General features: G+C 38.2%; 1 protein-coding gene across 1 annotated transcript; it reads left to right on the top strand.

The window, feature by feature from the left end:
- Positions 1–1,981: 1,981 nt before the first annotated feature.
- LOC124163797 lies at positions 1,982–24,457 on the top strand. The gene is made up of 4 exons (XM_046540890.1): positions 1,982–2,045; positions 18,930–19,109; positions 23,226–23,345; positions 24,303–24,457. The coding sequence occupies exons 1-4, from the start codon at positions 1,982–1,984 to the stop codon at positions 24,455–24,457; spliced, it is 519 nt and encodes a 172-aa protein (XP_046396846.1).
- Positions 24,458–24,770: the final 313 nt, after the last annotated feature.

Raw genomic sequence — 24,770 nt, 5'->3', positions numbered from 1 at the left:
CAATCACCAGCACGCATCATGCAATTAGACTCCCCTATGCACACCACACTGTACCAAAAACGTCACACATTCTAACAAATAATACTACCATATGGTGTTAGAAATAATTTTAAAATTAAGAAACATGCATTAAGTTTTACATAGGTTAGTAGACTACACTACAAGTCATCTAATCTATTTATGAGTTTTATCGCTGCCGTTATAATCTCTTATTGATCGTGGAAAAAAAGGGAGACTCCTACGGACACCCCCGTCATTACCTTAGTCACCAACAACCCTCCGAGACTCCCGACCAACGGTCTCCCACACCCCGCCCCTCGCCAACTCTCACCAACCTCCCACAACGCCACAACTTCCACCTACCCTCTTCCTCCCCCACGAAAACCACATGATACATTAGGATATTTTATAGCTTGTAACATTTTTACCTGAGGATGACGCCGCTGCGTCGAAACTAGTCGTACCACGAAATAAATTGGTGGATTAATACAAAGTTTGTTCGTTTTAATTGTTGAATAAGCCTGTGTTTAGACTAACTCAATACGTAGGGAAAACAACATTTTATGCGTAATAACATCATAACTGAATTGACCGTAAAATAAAATACAACATGTAATGTACAACACATATGATGCCATTGCCGTGCAACCGTGCATTGTCTAGCTGAAGGAGGAACTTTTTCTCTTTCAAATAAGGACTTTTTTCTTGATTTCTCCCAACGATCAGTCCAATAACAATTCAAATAAATTTTGTTATCGCTTTTCTCATTTCTAAGCAACTTATGCACATTATTCCGCATGCATGCCAAAATGCCGTTGCCATGACACGACCGACCCATTCCACCATCTTCGCCTGCTTTGGAGCCAGTTCACCTTCACGATTCCGTTTTTTCGTTGTCTCCGTAGTGTAGTAATGAATCCAAATATTTATTTAAAAAAAAAGCCATGTATCGACGTTAAAAATCCTCAGGATTGCGGTGGAAAAGCGCCAAAACAACCTTGCAGTACCACACGATTTGATATATTCTCCACGGCGAGTAAACGTGGCAGCAATATTACCGAGATTTTATTCACACCCATTTTTTCGTGAAAACTTGAAGCGAATGTGCATTGCGATATGCCTGTGGCCTCAACTCTATCGCGAACTGATGATTTTTGCATCACTACGTACCATATCGTGGCTTTTGTCAATCATTTCAGGGGCGGGCACTTTCATAGGGCGTCCGGAACCATTTTCATTTTTATGGATGTGCGGCCAAATTTTAATTAATTAACTCGGACAATTGTAAATAGTTGCTAACACAAGAGAACAGGTGATATGAACTTCATAGAACTTATCCCTGATTTTTTTTCGGCGTTAACCCTTTTGAAAACAAGTATTTGATTACCGCTCGGAACTCCTTTTTACCCATTTGTAAACATTAATGAAAGTTTGTCCACTAAAATCGGTAGCAACAATGAAATTATGGTATGGAAACAATTTAAACTCAAACAGCTGACTTGTCAAGAGTGCTGCCAACTGGGAGGGATAAAATTTTAGTATTAAGAGTGCTATTCTAAGGACTTAATGAACGACCCTCGTATTTAATTGGGTTGTTGATACATGTCCTTGGAGTAAAAAAATATATTTTACAATGCGATTTTTCAATATTTCTCATTTCTTTCAATGACAGTGGAACTCTAAAATATGCTGTTGCTATTCTAAAATGGGAGTGAGGTAAGAGAATTGCGTCATGTGATCAAAACTTACTCGTTATCTGTAACTGAAGGAGGAAAATAATGAAGGATGCAGTTTATCAACAAAATATGTCAGAGGAAGTTGATGAATTAATCGCTCGTATGCGGACATGAATTCACCAACGGAGACTGCAGTATTTATTTTAGTTCAAGAAACTGGTTAAGAGGCGAAAGAGTTTCTTGGTGAGGGAAGAGCTCCATACGTATCCATTCAATTTTCTGGATACCAAGGCGAAATGTTTATCATGGCCAAGTGTGTCCTAAACTGCGTGTATGCGGTGGCCATCCTACTGATTGTCAGCGCACATGGTAAGTAGTATACTGTTTAACCTATTAGCTGCGTTAATTTTGATCCCACTGTATAGTACTGAAGTCAAATTTAAAAAACATGGACATAAATATGGAACGTAGAAGAGTATGCGTAGAGCGTAGTATAATTCTTCCTCATGTAAATATCCCATATAATTGCAAATTGATTAAGCTGTGTGATTTAATGTTGATCTAAGCTTTAGGTTACTGGGCAAATATCTGGGGAACACTGGCAGGTATGTAATATACACATGAAAATTTGTTAACCGCAGTTACCTTGTTCTTTCATGAGATACGCGATGTCCACTGTGGATGAATTATCAAGGAGTTATATCAATTTTCATCTTTGTATGTTTTCTAAACTTCAATTCAAACATATTTGGTGAAGAAGCACACTCTCTGTACACTATCCAAATAAATATAACATCATGTAAACAAATGAAATGAAGACAACATCCTTTATTAGCCAGAGCCTAAATACAGAGCAAAATATGGTAAGCCGTGCTATTGGTTGCGCATGCTATTTCCGTCTATAGTAGCCCTATAAAATGCGAGCTTAAGTTCGATGGGGTTTTGAAAGCAGAGTCAATCCGGCAAATGAAGCGAGACGGAGAAGATACACTCCTGGGAGCAGAAAAAGAGACTTTATATTAATGTAGCAGCACACAAGGCATTTCAATAGTATCGTATTCTCTGAGACGCATATATAGACTTAATTATCCGACTCTTCTCATTTCATTACCATCATTGTATTAATTTGGGTTCAGCTGTGGTCAACACCCATCGACGGCTTTCATGCTTTATGATGTGAGTTCTATGATATCAACAGCTCTTCAAACGACAGTATAACCGTAAATTTACTAAAACACATCTCATAACTATATCGCTTAGTTTCACCACTAGTATCACTAAAATACGCCTCTGAGTACCATCATATAATATTTCCTCTACCATTTAGTCATTCGTCGTTGTCACTAAGCAATATACCGTTCAAGCTAATAAATACATGTGTAATATATTGAGACACATAGCAAAGTAAATAGATCGCAGCCAGCAAGAGGTTGTTCAAGCATTACTATCAGTTTTGTTCAATTATTATCTCTAAATAGGAATTGCTTCACTCCTTCATTGGAAACTATAATTATGAAATATTTTTTTAAAATTTACTTTACAACAGTCGACGGATACGCATGGGGCAATCATTTGTTATTGATAAAGTTGTATTTACGAGAATATTATAATACTTGGCAGAGTTGTTGGCTTTTATTTTATTATTTTTTGCAGGTACCGAAGAGATAAATGAGGTCGAAGTGAAATCAGTCGCCGTGCGTGGAAGCATATATGATGAACCTTATATTTTGAGTGGAAAGAACTTATCTTTTCTACCATTCTTCATATCTGGACGAAAAAGCATCTCCTTTCTTATTGAAGTGGGTGGAGACGGTTTAACTCCCATAAATCAGCTCAGAAGTATAGGATTCAGTGGTAAGTATATGCAAAGTAACTTCAATACGAATATACCGCTAATTTTTTTACTTATTGTTGAAGACACAATTATAAATTGGTCGGTGTTAACCTCATAGCAAATCGGGGTTCCCTAGATCACCCCTACATTTAGGGGAGTTGAAGATTTACCTATTTAGAAGTAGAGGCAGTGTTTGCATCGAATAAGGTAGATGACATTCCTGGATGTATATGAGACCGACAGGGAAGGGGTGATAGACATGCAGAAGCCAAAAGGGTAATATTAAGAATGGTTAGTAGCTAATGGCGATGGAATGTTGCCGATACTGCAAGGGAGAGACTATTCTCTGTTCATTTTATCTTTACGGGTGAGCTGGTGTGGCTAAAACAAGCGGGGATGAGGGACGGGAAAGTCACTTCACACGTGACTTTTCCTTGCCATTAAGCAAAACAGCAGGCGTGGCCTCGCGCAGTTGATCTCAGACATACGTCGAGTTAAATTCGTGAATTGACTCGTGGAGCGGTGTTGCCAGAGCTAACCATTTCCCCTTATATGTCTTTCAGGCAGCCTTTCACCAACGGTGCCTTATTCGCCATGGTAGGTTACAATGTCATGCAAGGGCGCAGCAAGGAATTAAGGCTAGGAGGGTTTTAGGCGCAACGAATACTTACGGGTGTGGGGTATTGCATACCCACCAGGGTAAGCAGGAGTGGCGGGGGCCCTCCTCCAGAAAATAATTAAGAATACTGGTTCAAAATGGCGAGTTTTACGGCTTTCTGATGGATATTTGATAAATACTAACACCATTTTATAAGTAATACTGATCAAAATAAGCAAAATGGATTAAAATTAAAAATTTCTCTGAGCTCTGGGGGGGAGGGGGTTTATCCCCCAAAACCTCCCCCTCGCTGCGCCACTGATGTAATGGGCTTCTGTGATTGTATTATCCTCAATACCTTCCAATTGAGTAGGTATATTGTCTCGGCGCCGGCGCAAAAATATCAATGTTCATCCATGACTCACACGTTTTCAGTGACAAACTAGGGCGACCATGTGCACGTGGAAACGTTGAGTTCGCCTCTGGCTTCTCTCTCGGTGCTACACCTCCCCATCAGCGAAGCCCTCCGGCAGTGTCCGGTCTTTCAAGAAAGCTCTCACAAGCATAAAGGTAGGGTAGTAAGAGAGAGCTGCCGAATGTCTCTCTCATAAAAGAAAGGGTTTGGGACATAACGATAAGAAGCGGAGCGGATGAGAAGAGATGACTGAGCGTTCGAATACGGTTTTCTCTCAGTTGTCGGCAAACACTCCGCTACACGAATCTGAAGGGTTGATTGTAGTTTAATTTTTAGAAAGTTTGCTAGATAACTGAAGCATTAAAAATCAATTTTAATTATGCATAACATATATTATATATTTTGGCTCAAAGGTGTTTGTGTAAAATACATATTGTTAAAAATATAGGAATATTTATATTTAAAAAATTGTGAGCTGTCTTAAATGTCAAACGTTGCTCTTAAGTTTCAGGCTCCTTTCATTTGGATTATCTAGGACGCAGCGATCTTATTCCGTGGGACTGCGACAGAGAAAAAGATCTAACATACATTATAGATAATGGTAAGTAGTTTCCCTAATTAGTATAATATAATTGAATCGAAATAGCCGCCTTGAAATAATGTTCCATTAGAAAGTTTGGACTAACTGGAAATTGTACGCTTTGTATTATGATATATCTTATATATTTAAGGTAAAATATTTTAATATGTTGAATTATTTTTACTTTCATATTTTGCATTAAATCTACCTTTGCTTTCAAAATTAGGTAACTAAGTTAAGAGAGGAATAAGTGCAAGAAAAAGCTTTCTCAACGACCACCTTAAAATTTTAAATGGTTAATCATTCAACAAGCGGATCTGTTTTAATTGGAATCCAACATATTTCCAAAATAAGAAATTTACATTCCGCCTTTTTTTAACGGCCGTACCTTACATAGCCCAACCACTACATTCATTTAGGTCATTTTATTTCGTCATGCCTCCAATATTTCTCAGCCCAAACGAATTTTTCTCATTTCTCATTTCTCGATTTGAATACACCTACGCATACGTTCTAAATATCGTCTACAGAGGAATATAATCTTATCAAATCAACGTTAGTCTTCTTTAAGAGCTTAGATATGGAAAAAATTGTCCCGAAGCTGCAATATACTACCATACAACCAGAATTGCTAGTTTCATACCTTTGGCCATTCACTCAGCCATTGTCATTAAAGCATGAAATTAAAATTTTAGAACTCACACAGATAATCAAACTCTTGCCAGGAAACTTTCTCAAGTATCACCACCAGATCTCGTTCAAATGTTTTTGAGTAATAGGAAATAGATTCCCAATAAGTGTAGTTTTTGTTTCAGCCGCCAACGGTGAAAATTTTCCAGATATTTGCGTCGGGAGGTGCAAGGATAAACAGTTTTTACTGTGGGTTGCATGAATTTAGGCGTTGTCCTGATTCTTTCCGTCGCATGTATTTCGGAAAGTATTGGTCGAAGGTGGCTAAAACAGAAACATTGGTATCCATTTTATAGCAAACTTTGAGCGAGATATTGAGGTGACTTTCCTTGTTCGCTGGAAAAATTGATAGCTCATATTCTTACCACAAAACTTGGTACCTACAGTCGCGACAAAACGACATACTGATGAGCGATTCCCGGGCATCCGCCATTTTGGGTCTAATCGCACAGTAATGGTCTGGGCATGAACAGTGATTTTATGTATGGGTGTGGTACGAACGTATTAGTTGAGGGCGGAAATGGATGGCGGAAGTGATGCGATGGTCCTGGGTGTGGCGAGGTATAAATCGAAATTGAGTTACGCAGGATATTGATGCGTAACGTAAATTCAATATTGGCTACTCGTTTGCGTTTCATTTATAGTCGGATTTCTCTGAAAACTACAGCGTCGCACAGTGGTCGGAAATCGAAAAACGCCGGACAAAAGCCCGAAATGGCTTTTTGAGAGGTAGGCAATTGAAATTTGGCACAAATACGGGTATAATAGTTGCTGATTTTGAAATTGCAAGTCATTTTTATTAAGTCTCAGCCGTTACGGAGTTACGGAGGCTTAAACACAACGAAATTTCGAAAAACACGCCATTTTTCATTTTTCTTCGAAAATGTAAAACGTTACGCAGATGGTAGAGCAGTGGATGGATTTTCATGAAATTTTTAACATATTCATCTGTCATTATAGTTTCTTGCCTGTACTTTGCATAAGTTTCAGACATTTTTGTTGATATTTGTGTGCTGTAATGTATCAAAATGGCGGAAGCTTTTTTCAAGCAAAATTTCACTTAAAGCAGTCATTATCTTTTTTATAAGAAATATGTATGCCGAGATATTTCGTAATAATACTAAGAATACATATTTTAACGTTTGTCTGCAAAAGGTTTGGGAAAAAGTTTGCGGCCATGAGAGAAAATTCGAATTTTCGACCGCGCGTCGCGGTCCGGCTCCACGCGGCGGACCCCGGTAATATCGATTGCGTGTGATGGCTGAAGTTGTTTGCACCGAAATTCCTCAAATTTGCCTTTTTCAAGCAAAAAACACTTTTGTGGATTTCCTAAGGTTCTATATCGAAGATATTTTGAAAGCAGTATTGGTCATTAGGTCATAAAAGGGCGGACATTTTGTTAGGCAAAAGTTAACATAAAGTAGTCATTATCTCTGGTTTTAGAAAAATGTATATCATGATTTTTTTTCAGGGTATTAAGTAAACATAATTTTAAAGCATTCTGCAAAAATCTGCGGAAAAAGTTTGCGACCCTGAGAAAAAATTCCAATTTTCGATCGCGTTTCGCGGCCCGGCTCGTTTCAGAAACTCAGACTCCCCGCACTGACGAATTTCTAAGGACCTTAATTTCCTGTATTCGCCTTACTCAAGACATCCATGCTGTCAATGATAACCAAATGTCATATATTTATTATCATGGAGGGATACTATATCCAGCGCATGTGTTTGTGGACTGTGATGCCTAACTGTGATGAATATGCTTTTCTTTGGTTACTCCACGGAATTTTCCGAGTAATTATGAACTCCTTCAATTCCTGAGTGCACATGAGAGTGTTTTGTTCCTCATACACTCTTTCGTGGAAGGGTGTTGGGTTGGCTGTTTTCCCTTTCTACTCTCTTTGCATTTTCAAACTGCAAGCCGCCAAATCCCTCCGCCTTCACAGCACCATGCGACTCGGTCCCTGAGGGAGTTTTTATGACACCGCGCACCCTTTAACAGTTATGATGGGTTTTCCCTGGATTCCCTATCCCTTTCCTTTAAAGAAAATGCATGTTGCGCAGTAGTTCTATCTTGACATTTGTGGTGAAGTGATGTGGTGAAGTGAATTGGGAGAAATCTGTTCTGAAAAAATATTTTTTTACTCGCAATATTGAGTGTGAGTGATAGGAATCCTTACCGAGTTTTTTTTTAAGATTTACATCGGTGTTTTTTTCCTCAGCAATTCACACCTTATTCGAGGTAAGATATATTTCCATGTGTATTTGCCTGGTGTTAGTCATTCGTGCTTTTTCGTCCCAGTTTCTTACGTCCCTTGAACTATTTTTTTTACAAACTTTCTTCAATACCGATTTTTCGCCCCTACTTTCTGGTGTTATGTAGCCTATCGTTGTTGAACAATATGTGGAATGCGTAGATTCATTCTATTACATTAATTTTCAGACCTTAGACAAGTTTTCAGTCCTGATTGGATATGTCTTCCAATTTTATCACACGGCTTTATCTCCATAATACATTGATGGGCATAAAGTTCAAATCACCAACTGAAAAAATGGAATATTTGGTGGATTTTCTTGTGCGAAGATTTCATTTAGGTCAATTTGATGACTCTATTAGAAGTCTTCGTGAATTTGTCAGAATAAGCTTTTTGTTGCCCTACTTGCAAAGGTGGAATAGAAGTTCTCGGAATAAAAAAACATTTTTAAAGCGAAATAACGCATGGCTCATGGAGTCGATGAACTTTCCTGACACCGTGCGTCAGTATTTGACTAGCACTTCTGCTGAGACTAGTAGGTACCATCCGGTGAAAACCTTTCTTTTTCATTGAACGACATAATATTTTTATTCTTGGGTTATTTACTTTTAAATAATTACTTCCTAGGTTCACTGGGAAGGCCGGAAATAGATTTTAGTGTTTCCTCGGAGAGATCAAAAAGACGTAAGGTCCAAAATATTAAAATGTCTTCCTCTGCTGCGGAGCTCGCATTGGCAATCTCTGTGAGTTTAGGGGAGGAAGGAGATATTGCGGCCGCCGAACTAATTTCCGAGGTAACGACAACCACTCCTAGTAGGGCAAGAAGAGTTTTGTCTAAATGGAGAAAAAGGGATAAACCCCAGAGGGGAATGACCCCTGAAGAAGCTGTGTCTCTCGTTATCACAACTGAGCTAACGAAGAGTCAGTACAATACACTGAGACGCTCGGCTCAAAATTATGGACACAAGCTTTATCCAAGCTACGATAGAGTCCTAAACGCGAAAAGTATGGCATACCCCGAAGGAACTGAAAGCATGTGCGAAGTGAGTCTTCAAACTCTCTTAAATCACACAGCTTCGCGAATTCTGTCATACATTTCAACTGCTGAAACCTCATATGATGAAGTAGATTGCACACTAGTGTGCAAATATGGATTTGATGGCAGTTCGGGCCATGCCCTATATAAGCAATTGTGGGAACTATTTGACTCATCAGATGAGTATTTATTTATGAGCTCCCTGGTGCCACTTAGGTTACTAAATGACAATATAGGTATGAGATTTACGTGTCTATTTTATCTGTTATTTATCTAATTGGAATCATTACGGGAATTTTTAGTACTTTTAATATTCCAGGTGAGATATTATGGGCGAATCCTCGGCGATCCTCAACGAGATTTTGCCGGCCTATTCGCTCTTTGTCGCCTCAATGATTTTCTCACTTCCGCGTCATACCATCTCGGTTCGCTGCCTTCATTTATTGTTTTACTAGGGATGTAGCTACTTCTTTCCGAAGTTACGAGTGAAAGAAAAGCTTTCCAAGTTCCCTCTACATTTAACTTTAATATTGATTCTTGAAACGCGGAGAAAGCATTCTTCAGATGAATCTTAAACCCATAAAAATCAGCTCTTTTAAAAATGAAAACTTAACGCTCTCTTTTAAAGGATCCCCAAAATTACGCTCCCCAATGGAACAACGGAAAAATCAAAGCACGGAATCTACAACTACTTAACAGGTGCTCATTCATGAACAGGAAAACCCTGGCAGCTCTTTGCTGTACCAGTTCAAACTTTGTTATTAAACGTCTTACATGAACATACGACTTGCAGTTATGCCATTCGTTATTTCATCCCTATCTTTACTGCAACGTATTTCACTGCAAACTACACCGTCGTCTGCAAAAAGTTGAGGCTATTTACTGTGATGTTTCACCGATGTTGTTTATATAAAGAAGAAATCGGAGTGGGCCTATGACACTACCCTGACGGACGCCAGAAGTGACTCTTACCCCGTAGGAAACTGCACCGTCTAATACTACTCTTTGCACGCGATCGCTCAAAAGTTATTTTAACTAGGTAAGGACATCATTGTCTAGACCGTAAGATTTCAGTTTTATTATTAACTTTTCGTGGGGCACCTTATCAAATCCTTTTTTAAAACAATAAAAATCGCGTCTACTGGTACTCTCCGAAAACTAAAATATCGTGGGCAAAATGTTAGCTGGGTTTCTCATGATCTAATCTTCCTGAATCCATCTTTAGTTCTCATTAACAAGTTTTGCGTGTCTAGGTGTTTCATTACTGGGCTGAAAACAATGTGTCCAAATACTCAGAATGAAATGGACGTTAAATATATCAGTCTGTAATTAGATGGATGTCTTGCCTCCACTTTTGAATATGGGCGTTGCATTGGAAAATTTAAAGTCTTTATGTACGTGTTGCTCAATGGGTTTTCTGAATATTAGCTGCAATTAGGGGACAAGTTTTGAGGCTAGTTCTTTATAGACGCGAGGACGATTTCGTCTGGACCAGGTGATCTATTGGAACTGAGCGATTTAAAAAATGTTGCATTCCGTGAGGACGTATGTGAAGAAGCGGCTTCTTTCGTATGCAGAGGTTGTCAACAGTCTCGGATGAGTCTTAAGAAGGCTGGGTGAACTCTCCCTTGAAGTAAGTTTTTAATTAATTGGCTTATTTGCATCTGTTTAACACATCTCCATCATCGTTTATTAGCGAACATTCAGTAGATCATGTACCTTCAACATCCCTGATATAAGACCAAAATACTATTGGGTTATCCCGAATTTTCCCGCACCCAATTTTTCTTGATTTCAAAAAACGAAGAATTATTAATAAAGCTGAAATCTTACGGCCTGTATAATTATGTATTTTCCTGGATACAGAACTTTTGAGTATGTAAGATTTTACACTTTCCCGGCGAACAACATGTATAAACTCTTCTCGGGATACCGCGCGGGTAAGATTATTAAGAGCGCCGGCGTTTCGGGTATCGACTCGCCACCCATTATCACGGCTACTGACAGAAAATTTGAATATGAATTTTCTGTCACCGTGAGAATGGGTAGCGATTCGGTACCCGAAACGTTGGCGCTCTTACATAATCTTACCCGCTGTGAGTCGTCTTCGCCGACGGTAAAGGGGTTCGGGGGAAACAAAGCAGGGAACAAGTCCAAATTCTCAACTCAAAGCAACTCCCTTTATTCAGTCCAAGCCTTACACTCTGTTTCGCTGCACAACCCCAACTGCCTCTCCTAGCCGCCACCAGCCTACGACCCTGGAGTCACCGAAAGAGATCATTTGTGAAGCGACTCTTCCGATGACAGCAGGAACGTGGTTAATGACTGGGTCTCAAGGAAGTCCGTTCGAGGCGACCCTCGTCGGAGACCATCGTCGTCTCGCAGCTTATAATAATCTTAATGAAACCGCGCTTACACCGCGCAATATCCCGAAAAGAGTTTACACAGAAATTTTCAGTGTTCGCGTGCAGAGAGTAATAGTAGACGGCGCAGTCTTCGACGAGGTGAGAGTAACTTCTGGTGTCCGTAAAAGTAGTGTCATAGATCCAATCTTCTTCCTTCTCTATATCAACGATATTGGTGAAATAGTAGACAGTAAACTTCAATTAATTGCAGTCGATGCTAGAGTTTACAAGAAATCCGTTGCAGTAAAGATTGGGATGATTTAAGAAACGACCTTACTGCAGTCCTGTAGTGCATGTACTAAACGACCTTACTGCAGTGCATGTACTACGACAGGTCATATCGGCAAGAGTAACCTCATGCTGTGACGACCGTCTGCCGAAGACCCCGCTTATCTCTGGGAGCCAGAGAAAAGGGTAGCTCTCTTGCGTTCCTTCGGTCCTGTATACCTGGCTATTCCTTGGCCCCACAAAACTACCACTAATCGGCTGGTATCCTAACACCCCATGCCACACGCCTTTTAGGCGGATTTAGGGTTTTTCTGTGTATGTATCGAATAACAGTATGCACTTCCCACGTCCCGGGATTTTCTCTTGCAGCAAACATTCAGACAAGTTGCAAAAGGACAACTAGCGCTCAGATGAACTTCACTCTGCCACTACGGCACGCCGACTGACCTGCCGTGCGTGCCGACGCAACAATGGCGGCACTACCCCTTCCACTTTTCACGTAGAGAACAAACGGAGGTTACTTTCTACACAGCTCGCGCAGTTAACTTCAGACGACAAATATTACACGGTTATGCACAAAATGGCGGATACTGAACTGAGACTTGAGAAATTTATGGCGGTAGAATATCTTGACCCATAAATATTGTATAAAGGATTCTCCATTCCTGATAATCCATTGATTCCCGCCGGCCGCCTCAAATAATGGCGCTACCGTCGCTATGATGCTTTAAATGTACATATTATACCTCAAGAGATAGTTCACGCGTCGAATTAAAGCGTTTATTTATGGTATTATATTCGTGTATTGTTAAAATGAGCTCAATTCCTTTTAGCAGTTGTGTTTCTAAATATACTTATTAAAATTAATATTGTATAAATATTATTTTTAAATATATGCATTTATAGTACAATGTATTTGTATGAAAAATTTATACTCAATGAAGAAACAAATCACTTCTGATATCTTCTTTTTATTTTGGTAATTGATTTTACGACAATCCTTTTCAGCTGCCGTTCTTACGGAAAATTTTGAAGTGGACCTCTTCATTTGGCATACATACTACAAGATGGGTACTCATTTATCGAACGCGAAAGAGGCACCTGCAAACAATGATCGATCGATGAACACGACGCTGAATTTAAAACTCGTGCAACCATTTGCAATTGAGGATGTTCGGGTCCTGGTCAAGTGGAGTTTGTGTGAGTGGCCTTACCTATCAGTTCATCGGCCATATCTTTCCTTAGATGAGATGGTGCGTATTGATTATTTCAGTGCCCTTACAATGGAAAGCATATAGATCAAAAATGAATTCCAAAATATTCATGTTCTGCATTGTTATTTTATATTCTCCTTTATTTTTCCATTTGTTCATTGAGTCTTTGTAATAACCCCGAGGAAGGTGGTAGTACCACCAACAATTTCGTTGAGTGAGTTTTTTTTGTCTTTCCTTGTGCTCTTTACTATGTGTACCCAATCTGGGTTATATTTGTGTTAAATACCCCATCGAGGAATATTCAAGTATATATATATTAATTATACATACAATATCATACACCATGTATACATATAAAAGGATATCTATTTGTCTGCCTACTATACGTTTCGATACAGCCGCACAGATTGGACCTAAGTTATTTTTAAGATTCTTCTCATCTCTTATAGCTACTTTCGGTTGCATCGGACGATTCCTTCGAATCGTTTTCTCATTACGGTTTGTTTCGTCACGTCATAGAACCTCTACGGTTTGGTATCCTGCTGGGTAGGCACACCTCCTGACATGATCAAAGTGAAAACGTAAAAATCCTATATATCATGAAATCCAATTTCTAAGTTTCCAACTTCTCTGGGTATGGGCGTTAATAGCAGGAGGCATCTGTCCCCCTCCACCCAGAAGCAAAAGTAAATTTAGTTGAAAACGAAATTTATGAACAAATTTTCTTTTGATTATTATGATGCGTTATGATTTTCTAGAATTTTTTTCATAACCTTCTCTGAGTTACAACTTGAAAGACCACGGCTTGCCCCCCTCTAGTTTTGGTCTTGGGTATCTCCGCGTCACTGGGTATTATCCTTCCAGAGCAACGGCGGAAGGCTTGCTTGATATGAAAGAGGATGTCTATTATTCTGTCCGCTATGCATTTCCATACGACAGCACGGGTTACAACCAAAGTTAGTAAGCAAGTGTATCTCATGCTCCCTAAGCTCGCAGTGATACTTCTGGCTGTGATCGAAGCGTCCTTTGCCTCGTTTTATTATCGTTCGTTACGTGAAGTCATTCAACTTCTGTGGTTGGATATCCTTACAGGGAGGCACCATTCATGATACGTTCAAAAGGAAATCATAACATAAATATTTCTACACTGAATCCTTTCGGTGGCTGCAAACGTTTTTGCTTGGGCATGAGTTCCAATGGCGTTTTTGGCCTACGGAGTTCAGACAAACATAACGATCACGGTTGTGGAGCGAGGTATAAGCTGATCCCGTGGGTGTTAAATGGAAATTGTTTTTTCCATTGTTTGCCGTTACATATCTATACCATCATCATACCTGATTTTTTCGAATTCTTCAGCATTCACCAAACCAGTTTGATGAATTTAGTTCAATAAATACTATCAAAATGGCTACAGCTGTTGATGAAAACTACCAAGATGGATAGGATATTAAAACTGACTAAACGTGCGCATATGAAAGATTATCAACCCAGAAAAATGTGTTCCGATTAAAAGTCATAAAATTAGGAGTGTGCACTTCCAATTGCACTTGTGCTACGTATTCTAGCATTCAGTGTCTTTAATGCACCAGCTTACGGAATACATTGTAGATTTAAATAGAAATACTTAAACAGAAAAATGAACGTAAAATTAAAAAGTACTTGCCAGTACAAATAATGAAAATAAAACCTTTTTTACGTATTTATCTTTTAAGTAAAGGGTGTTAAGGAATCCTTCAAATACATTTTTATATTGGTATAAATAAACAAGAACGACATCCCGTTCGATAGGTTTCGCAAAAGTGTGCTAAGTTCTAATAAGAAAAAAATTGGAGAGTTGATAGTTATTACCAAATGTGCAATTACGTTTGTAAAATTAATAATCACTTCGATGAAAGTTACAATGCCCTGAGGCGCATCGAATTTTTGCAGTTACTTTTACCCAACTCTTCAATACAATTGACGAATTAGGAAATTTTCGATTTCTAGATTCCTCAAGAACGCTAGATGAATGGCGTGCATTAATATTTGCATTAATGTTTAAATTTGTTGACAAAAATTCTCCTAAACATATGTGTTTCATAGTTATAAACAAATCTATTTTTCCGTGCGGATAAAGAAAGTGTTGCCTCTTTACTATATTATTACTTTCACCATCTCTAGCGCCGCATGTAATGCTAAGCTGATAGTCTTATAGGATCCACATTCTACTTTTCCCTCCCTCCTCTGGCCAAGATCACACCTCATAGCTTTTTTTGGGTAGATCGTAAAACATTCTCCTACCACACTTCCCTTATATTATTTTGATGCTCACACAGGATATTGTCCACCGCTTTCCTTAACTTCACATCCTGAACGACTCACTCATTTTCTGTGCCCATGACGTTTAGGCCGATATTATCCTTGCCAACTGCACAGTTTTCATCTATCTGTAAACTTTTCAAATTGTCCACAAAGAGTACCGATATTTTACCATAAAATATTGCTAAAGCAGACATGTCAATTAATAGAAATTTGCACTGTAAATGAGTCGGAAAAAATTTGATCGTACGCACGTAAGGATCGGTTTATTCATATATACCATTTAATTCTCTATTTTTCTGCCCTACAGCCTTTTATCTGACTAATGAAATAAATTTAACAATAAAATATAACTTGAATATTTTGATAGACGTAAGATTCGAGTTTCAAAAAAGACACATTCCGTTACACATAAAAGAAACTTGAAATTGTTGCCTGAAGTTCATTTATTTTTTCCGATCTCAACAAAGTCAACTAATTTTAATAAATTATTTTTCTATCCTCAGATTTCACTGAAATCATTATTGGCCGATCACCCAATTCCTGCAGATTCAAACCGAATAGCTATAAATGGAAGTGGAATTATGACTTATGGGCTCCAACAATTAAAATCGAATGTAAGAGAGCTATTGCAGTTAAAGATCTGCATCTAAATTTTACGCTGCGGACGCCAACCTGGAATTTTCCATTGGATAGAGTTGAACTGAAACTGGACGATGGTAAGCCGAACTAGTTGGTGGAGCAAATTGGTTTCAAAGGTATTTGGCTTGGTCTGGGCACGGACATGATGGAGTGGACACTTTTGGGAACATTTGTTCTCCTTATTTTAGCCTCCACAGCGATCGTTCACATGATGGCAACATCAACAGTCGCCCATGGAAACCAATGCACGCATTGTGAATTTATCGAGAAAATACATTTTTCCAAGTTATTTTCTATATTCACCGGTGAAACGAATAACACACACTTCTTCATTTTATGCTTTGTAATTGCAGTTATTTGAATGACATTTTCCACAGCGTAGTTATTTTGAACCTTTCGTTTCCCAGATGCATATTTAGAACACCCCTGAGTATTTTTGAAGCTAACAGACATGAGTACAAAATTATTAACGGAAATGTATAATTACTAAATGATTTTTAGATAAGTTCATCATAAATCATGCAACTGCAGAATATAAATGAATTTTACGGCGACATTCACGCATCTACTTGATGCCAAAGCTGACCCGTTAACTGACCAATGCTCATCTAATTATAGAGAAACAGTGGAAAACGTTGAATTTTAATGAAGCCAGCATAATATTCGGTACGGTTTGTTGCTGTGCAAAACTATGCCATTGGTCCCAAAGAACCCTCATCCCCTCCTTCTTGAGGAAGAAAGTGGATGAAGTGGGCAGAAAAAAATTATAACGGGAATTACACCAAATACCTGGGTATATGAATAAGATGATAGTCCTGAAGTTTTAGATAGACTTGAAGTCTCTAATAATAGAAATATTACCTTAGAAGTCTTATTTATTATTTCCTCCTCGTAGAGTTTTTGACAGAAATATTATTATTATTATTATTTTCACAGCATTTTTACTGGTTATAGGCGAGGTACGGGTATCACCAAGCACTCTCGCCTTTTTACACAGTGTTGAAATATTTTCTGACAATCCATGTATTTAAAATTGCTGCATTTGGTATTGTAATATACAAGTTTTTCGGCAGTCCATTAGTTTTAAGACCTTGATGGATTGAATGAGGCACTACTCCTGTGGCAGAGATAATTAATCTTATTACGCCTACTTTATCCGATTTCCATAATCTCTTAATTTCATCTTTAAGTCCTTCATACTTTTCCATTTTGTCGGTGTATGCTGCCGTGATGTTATGCGAATTAGGTACGGCAATGTCTATCAAGTACATTTTATTGTGAATTTTATCTTGCACTACTAGATCAGGTCTATTGCTATGGACTGTTTTATCGGTGATAATTGATAGGTCATAATAAATCTTAAGTGATCGTTTTCACGGATGGCTTTAGGTTTGTATTTATAATAAGGAACTACATTTTCTATGAGTTTATACTTCAGAGCTAGTTTATGGTAGATGATGTTACATATTTGATTGTGTCGGTGCAGATGGTCTTTTTGAGATAAGTTAGTGCATCCACTTGTGATGCGCTGTATCGTCTCAGAGGCTTTACCACATTTTCTGCATCTGTCATCCAATACACTTGGGTTTTTAATTATATTATTATTTTAACATTAATTTAAAATATAACTTTACAATCTCGAATAATGGACAGGAAAAAATAATTATATGTATTGTTTTTTTTTTAAATTTCTGATAATTTAATAAAATAATTACTTCATATGGTGACACATCATTTGAAAAAATACGCCTATGCTCTGAGCGCAGGAAAAGGGCGCCTGCCGACAAGTCAAAATCAACATTCCGGCAACTAAATAATATATAGATCCAAAAATGAATTCATGTAGTTAACAATATTATCCATATAAGTTGTTAGCACCGTGAAGACCTTTAGATGACTTCTCCGTGAGAGGTAGTACGGATATTGCAAATTGAGACCGTTATCATAGGTCATCGAGAGAACTCGAAATAAAGTTAAATTGATTTTCATGGCATTCGAAAACTCCCATAGTAACGCAGACATGCTCTGGTTAGGAATGGGTAATTTTTTACTGTCTCAGACAGACGTGGTCGTATTTTCTCATCTAACATTGCTTTGCACGAGGACGATTGCCACAAGGTATGTTCATGTCTGTACCTTTCTTTTCTTAATTCCCTAATTTCTATTCTTACGTTCCAGGTTCTACTATTTTCCGGCGAAAAGAGAGCGCAGGAAGGCGATTCTCAGAAGCAGAAAAAGATATTTCCGTGCGATTGAATGTAAAGATCAGCTCACGAGTAAAAGACATAAAACTTATATTCAACGATACACTTGGTAAGGTTCACTGGTATCAATTGATTATTGCTTATTCTACCCTTTTTATTAGGTGCTTAGTATTAATTCATGGCAATTGGTATTTCATAGCTACATAATATACAAAACCGAATTAAGATCGCCGTAAAGACGAAATGGAACTTTATTTCGCATTGACCTATTGTAAATCAATGTTCTATATGGTGTGGAATACACCAAGTAAGTGTTCTTGATCTCTACCTTCATAGTGTTTTGTCAACTGTAATCATATGATTTTTGCAATTATTGAGTCGCCAAAACTATTTGAAACTACATTTTGAAAAATTAAAAATAGTCAATTTATTTTTAAAAATATATATTTCCATGCTGGTACTAACCTTTTAATCACCATCATCTATGAATTTTATGGGTTAAATGCAGCTGAAACATTCCATCTCTATTTCCCTTCGTTGATCGCTGTCGGCGCGGCCATTTCACTCGCTTCAGCTTGACTATGTCTACACTATTCACTCATGAATTGCGCTGAACGCTCTCATTTGTTACAGGGCCGATAGCGTACCCAAGCATAATTAAGTTCTATCTTCAACTCATCAATTAGAATACCATATTTAGATTCCATTGTTTCCATTTTGGGTTACTGAAACTGTGTCGTTATTCAATGGCATGACAAATCGACCTAGAATAAAAAATTATACGCTGAGGTATTTGCAGCGTAGGCGACTATGGTTATTTAAGGCACGTGACTTGTATTTTGCCATCTCTTTCACAGACCTGAAGCTGGGCGAGGAGAGGCTCTCCATACATAAGGTACTTGAGCCGAAGGAAGGTGAGGAACTTCGCGTCATCTACGGTCTCCCGTCGCCTCTAACAAAACGGTCGGAGATCAACATGAGCTTCAGTCGATCGCACTGGCTTATCGAAAAGATATCCGTGATCAAAGCATCAGGAGGTAAGGAAGAACTGATAGTGGCCATTTGCTATAGGAGGCCCCACTACTCTCTTCTTCCGCGACTTCATTGATAGTATCCATGCCAATATACTTGTTAGCCATCAAGATGTACGCAACACGGCGAAATTAATGGTTCAATTCTAAAAATTAATCTAATGCCAGCTACACACGTACCGTTAACACGGACTACTAGAGATGGGTCAAAAAGAACCAAACTGCCAAAAAGAACTGTTCATTGAAATGAACCGGTTCGAAAATGAACAGTTCTCTAAAGCTCCCTGTTCACTTTTCATGCATACGCTGGGAAATTGCGGCGTATTCGGTCCAACAGGTATGCTCACCAAGAGGTATTTTGAACTGCAGCTTACTCCAGCTAGTGTGTAGTGGTCACAACAGATGGCAGTTACGACGCAGATCATCCAAGGCCGTCGAAGCACGTCATAGAAGACCTAGCCCCTCCCCTTCCTTCTCTTCCATTCCCCTCCATCCACGAAGATGAACACTGTTCATTGAACAATTTAGCTGCCGAGCGGTTTGAACGGGCGTTCAAAATATTAGGTTCTTTGTGGCTGTTCTTTTTCTCAGTGTATTCATTTCTCTTTTCCTCTCGGCGTTCATTTCGAGGAGGGCATTCTTTTCTCGGATGAGGTTCTTTTTTTGGAGGCCGTTTGTTTCCTCTGGCTGTTCATTTGAGCCCACGCGTTGATTTTGATTTCGTGTTCATTTGAACACTCACGTTCGATGAACAGGATGTGATGGTTCAGGTTCGTGGTCAATTTACGGCTCGGTTATGTGTTCGTAATTTTTGCCATGGTTCAAAGTTAATTTAAACATTAGGTTAAAACTTTATTTTGATTAATTATATTAATATTACAAAAATGTATTTCAGCAAATGGAAAAGTTAAGCATAAATTTGTTTAACTATGTTATATCCAGTATATATTTTGCTATTAAATTATTTTTAGGGGGATTAACTTTTAACTGGGCCAATCTATATTTTACCGTGCATTGCATAAGTAGGTCTGAACTTATGATTCTGAGAGACAAAAATTTGGCTTCAACTTTCCTCAAATTACTTGTTTGAAGTGTAATTACACATTGACGGGGAAGTGCTTGGTACTCTTTTGGAGAAAGTCTACGGAGGCATATATTCATCATTTTCGAAGGAATGAAAACAATATGTTACCGACGGCGATTTTATTTGATGATCATAGGTTTTTCACGTCGCCATATTTTATGCATGTATTTTATTTTGACCACTTAGCTTAATTGCATATTAAGCTAAGTGGCCACCTGAAAAGGGCTAACTCTTTCTTTGCTTTCAATGCTTAACATTTAAATATGTTACAGCAACCCATGGGTGTAACAGATTCCACCATTTTTTTTTACATTCTACCAAAAGTACAAATTTAGCTATGAAACTTATTATTTCTCACCGTCTTACGCATGCTATTATTGACAGTTAATTGCATCGTTAGAGTGGATAGATACCTAAGATTTCTAAGAGAGAGATTCACAAATGATGTTTATACTAAAAATATTTATAAAGAACAGTTAGCAGTGTATGAAAGTCTAAATTGCTCATAAGATCAGCATTTTAAAACTCATCTGGTGCTATATATGCGAGCAACATCAGATGCTGGGTTGGTAAATATTAATTCTGGGTTATTCTACAAGTAGACAGCAGATACTGTCCTGGGGACAGAAGACCAAGTAAAGGCCCAGGACAGAATTGGCTTGAAATTACTGTGACAAGCTGCACAAACCATATGATACCACACTAGGCCTTCATTTACTCAAAACGTCTGATAAAGAGTATTTTCTACCAGAAATACCCTGACTGTTTGCCACAAACAGATATTTTGGACTGTTCTTTTTACTGAAGAGGTTAAAAGTGAACGGTTCATCAAAATGAACAGTTCAATCCACCTCTACGGGCTACTTAAGCCCTGTGGGCTATCTTGAGCCCAAAACTGAAAAATGAAGTTTAATTCTCTGCGTGCTCTCAACATCAGCATAGCGACGTAATTCAGTTCTTAGCTGGTAGGCATAGGCAGCAATTAGACAATAAATCGAGTATAGAAGGTTAGGGAAGTCACCACCGAGAGCAGAACCGGTTATATAACTTACACGTGCCTATGTGTTCTCTCAAAGATAAATCATCATCAACACCGGAATCTGAAACGAAAGATTAATAGAAAGAGGCAATTTAGTTCCGGTAAAATATGGAACGAGAAAGAATGTTCAAGAATCATCCTTGCTATAGAGGCAGATTGCGTGAGAGTCAACTGCATCTAGCCCACGATCTAAGCTTGGAAGTTGCCAAAAAATAAGGTGTCTAGTCGTGAAAAATTGAAGATGTGGTCATGAAAATTAAACGCCGAGAATCAATAAAAAGAAGTTTATTTTCATTTTCTATATTCTGAACATTGCTAAACGGTAATCCACTTTTATTTGTACAGTGTCTTTACAGTGTTGCTAAAACTAATGCTTCAAGTGCATTTTTTATTTAATATTTTTAAATCATGTTTTTTATGATCATCTATCTTTCAATGTACTTTTTTAAACTTGCGGGATGAACATAAATTATTTATGTTAATAACTGTTACTCTATTTGAACCGAAACTGCGTTCAAATGGCGGTTCCTATGTGAATTATGGTCTGGGGTCAACTAACCCAATCTTAAGGCAAACTTGAGCCCAAATAAAAATTTAAAAATGAATAAATAAACTAATAAATAAATTAAAAAATGTATTTACCCTGTCATAAACAATGCGTTTTGTATGCTTAATTTTTCATAATAAACTATACTTTAAGCACATAAAATGAGTATGCCAAGGAAAACAATATGTTTTGTCCCATTTTAAAAATAATATTAAAAGTTCCAAAATTTGGGCTCAAGTAGCCCATGTTATCGGTACATTTATCAATAACAAACGGTTAAATACGACGTCTAGAGTGTCTATTTCGTGCCAATACGTATATTGACATGCATCCTATCGACTAGAGCGCCATTATTTACGGGAATCATTGGAATCAAGGGAGTGGAGAATCCTGCATACAATATTTATGGAAGCACTATACGATGGTTCCCCTTTTTGCCCATATTCCTTAGAATCCCAATCTTCAATGAAACGCGTTACAGAAAAAATTTCAAAGTGGTGACGCAGTTATTCAAAGTTTATGTCGTCTTTAATTTGAAGCATTACGACCAACATACTGGGAAAAATTAAGGGTATCCAATGTTTTCATCATGTTAGGTAAAATCTTTCACTCGTGAGAACTAACAAAACCAGCTTATTAGATTCAGTAAGTAACACATGGACTAAATTAAGTAGTGTCATTTTGCGCAATAGAAATTTTTGACAGGATTGAATGGTAGTCAAAACTGTCTGATTGGATAACTTAAGTGGTAATTAAAGTTCGATCAACATTGGAGATACCATCATTTAAAAGCCTGGTTACACGGTTAATTAACACGTGCGAATAGATGTGTGAATCAATGAAAGATGTTTATCGACCGAAACGGAGCGTGCGCCAATGCATAAACGAAATTAAAACATGTTTTAGTTTCTGATCATGCATTCGAACAAGCTGAGTGGTTACACGGAGCATTTTCGTGCTCATTCACGCGTTCATACATTCAGAAATTAACTCGCACCTGTGTGCATCATACATCGTGTGACCAGGCGTTAATAGAGTTCCGTTTTGATAATCACACCGTTCTGATGCATATCCATTAATACAAATGTTAAAATATTCCAAAGGGTTAAAGAATAACCTCTGCAAAGCACGTATTCGATAGCGTATCTTAATAAAAGTCGTCTGTGACAACACAACCAATAACACGAAAGTACGTTCAACATGGGTACCACCCAATTTGTTTAGAAGTACCAGCTGAAAATTACCCGCAGGAGATAAATTAAGAATAAATGTAATGGTAGAGAAGCAGAGGTAATAGCCGTCGAGCCTATTAGTGTTACGCGGAGAAAGGTGAGGCTCGCACATGTGATAAATGAGATGCAAATAGCTTCAATCTGAAATTCAGAGATATAATCACTCACATAATACTTTCCCTACAACGAAATGAAAGAAATATTTATGTTCCATTCACAGAACTACATGCAACCTGCAAAAATACTACCAACCCATGCAATGATGTATTAGCTGTGTGTAACAACGGTACTTGCCTATGCCCGAAGTACTACAAGGAAAAAATAGGGAAGTGCCTGGCACGTAAGTACATGTTTTATGTTTTCATCGTTCCTTCAATTGGTTCCTCTGCACCTGATGTCTTTCAGATTATTTGCGTAAGAAATTTGATGTTTCAACATTACGGGTGCCGCAAAACCTTACTCGTACACTTAATATCGATTTATTCATACGTAATTTACGGGTTATCTTTATTGTCCCGGGTTTTGTTTTTTTAACTGGCGTAAGCATGAAAAGTGAGGTAGGGATGGAGGGTTGGGATTGAAGGAAAGATATGAAGAGTGTGATAAAAAATCCTACAACTCGGAAACAAGTGGATGAGACGTTGAAAAGAATGGCACTGAAGGTGGGCATATCCTTTATCCCTAGTCTATTCCATTTTACATCGTATGCATTCTGAAACTGAAAGGTATTTATCATTCCGCTAGTCAACTAAAAATAGCGTTTAGCCTGACGGACACGATATATTCCGGGAAACTGAACATAATTTTGGGAGTTTAAGAGGGCTTATCATATCCCCGTGGCACCCTCTCTTGTTACGAGTTTAAACTTCATCATAATTCAGGATGTGCCAACCGTACTAATGATTAAACCCAGCAAAAGTGGGTGGAGCTTCTAATTGGCTGAAAAAAATTAGCAATTCATGCCCTGATGGAAATCCTTCTCACTTTCTTCATCGTCTTCGGAAAGGTTAAGGAAAAATGTCCTACACGATGATGGTAGCTTCGCCAAACGAAAAACTGGCTTCCGAGACTATACTTCCTGCTATAATGGGCTTAAGGACATATTTTTCCAAGCCCATTATGACATTCATGCATTACTGTAATTGGGCAATGACCTACATGTCGGTCTCTATAAAGGCGGGTGGCAGAGGATGGGAGAAACCAGCAATCGTTTCCCCTTAACACTAAGTACTTTAAAAGAGAAAACATTACAATGTTTGTCATCCAATATATATTTTTTCTTTTCTTTCATTCCCAGCACACGCAATGCCATGCTCTCCTGATGATGGATGCATTACGGCCAATGCTATGTGCATGAATGGGACTGAATCAGACGGAATAACTAGATGGACGTGCCAGTGTAAACAAGGCGAGGACTACATTGAGGCGGATGACGAATGCTCTGGTGGGTAATGGATTAAATATACATCTACATACAACCATGCAAGCCATCCGAAAAGACGTGTGGTAGCTGGTGCTAGTCCTAATTTTACTATTATTATTAGCTTTAGTTAGGGGCATCCAAGCATGGCGAAATTTCGCATTTTTTCCATGGGAATATGCGCAAGAGTGGAATGCACGGAGAAAGAACTTTGTGGGGATAAATCATTCCATGGGATCCATGTTCTACCAGGCCACAATGTAATCCGATTTACATGTAAGACTATAAAAGAAATATGTTTCAAAGATTCCGGATATCTCATGCTTAGACATTAAGCGCATTTTT

Source organism: Ischnura elegans, chromosome 8, assembly GCF_921293095.1.
Source record: "Ischnura elegans chromosome 8, ioIscEleg1.1, whole genome shotgun sequence".
Lineage (NCBI taxonomy): Eukaryota > Metazoa > Arthropoda > Insecta > Odonata > Coenagrionidae > Ischnura > Ischnura elegans.
The sequence above is the reverse complement of the archived record's forward strand: the minus strand, read 5'-3'. Positions and strand labels throughout refer to the sequence as shown.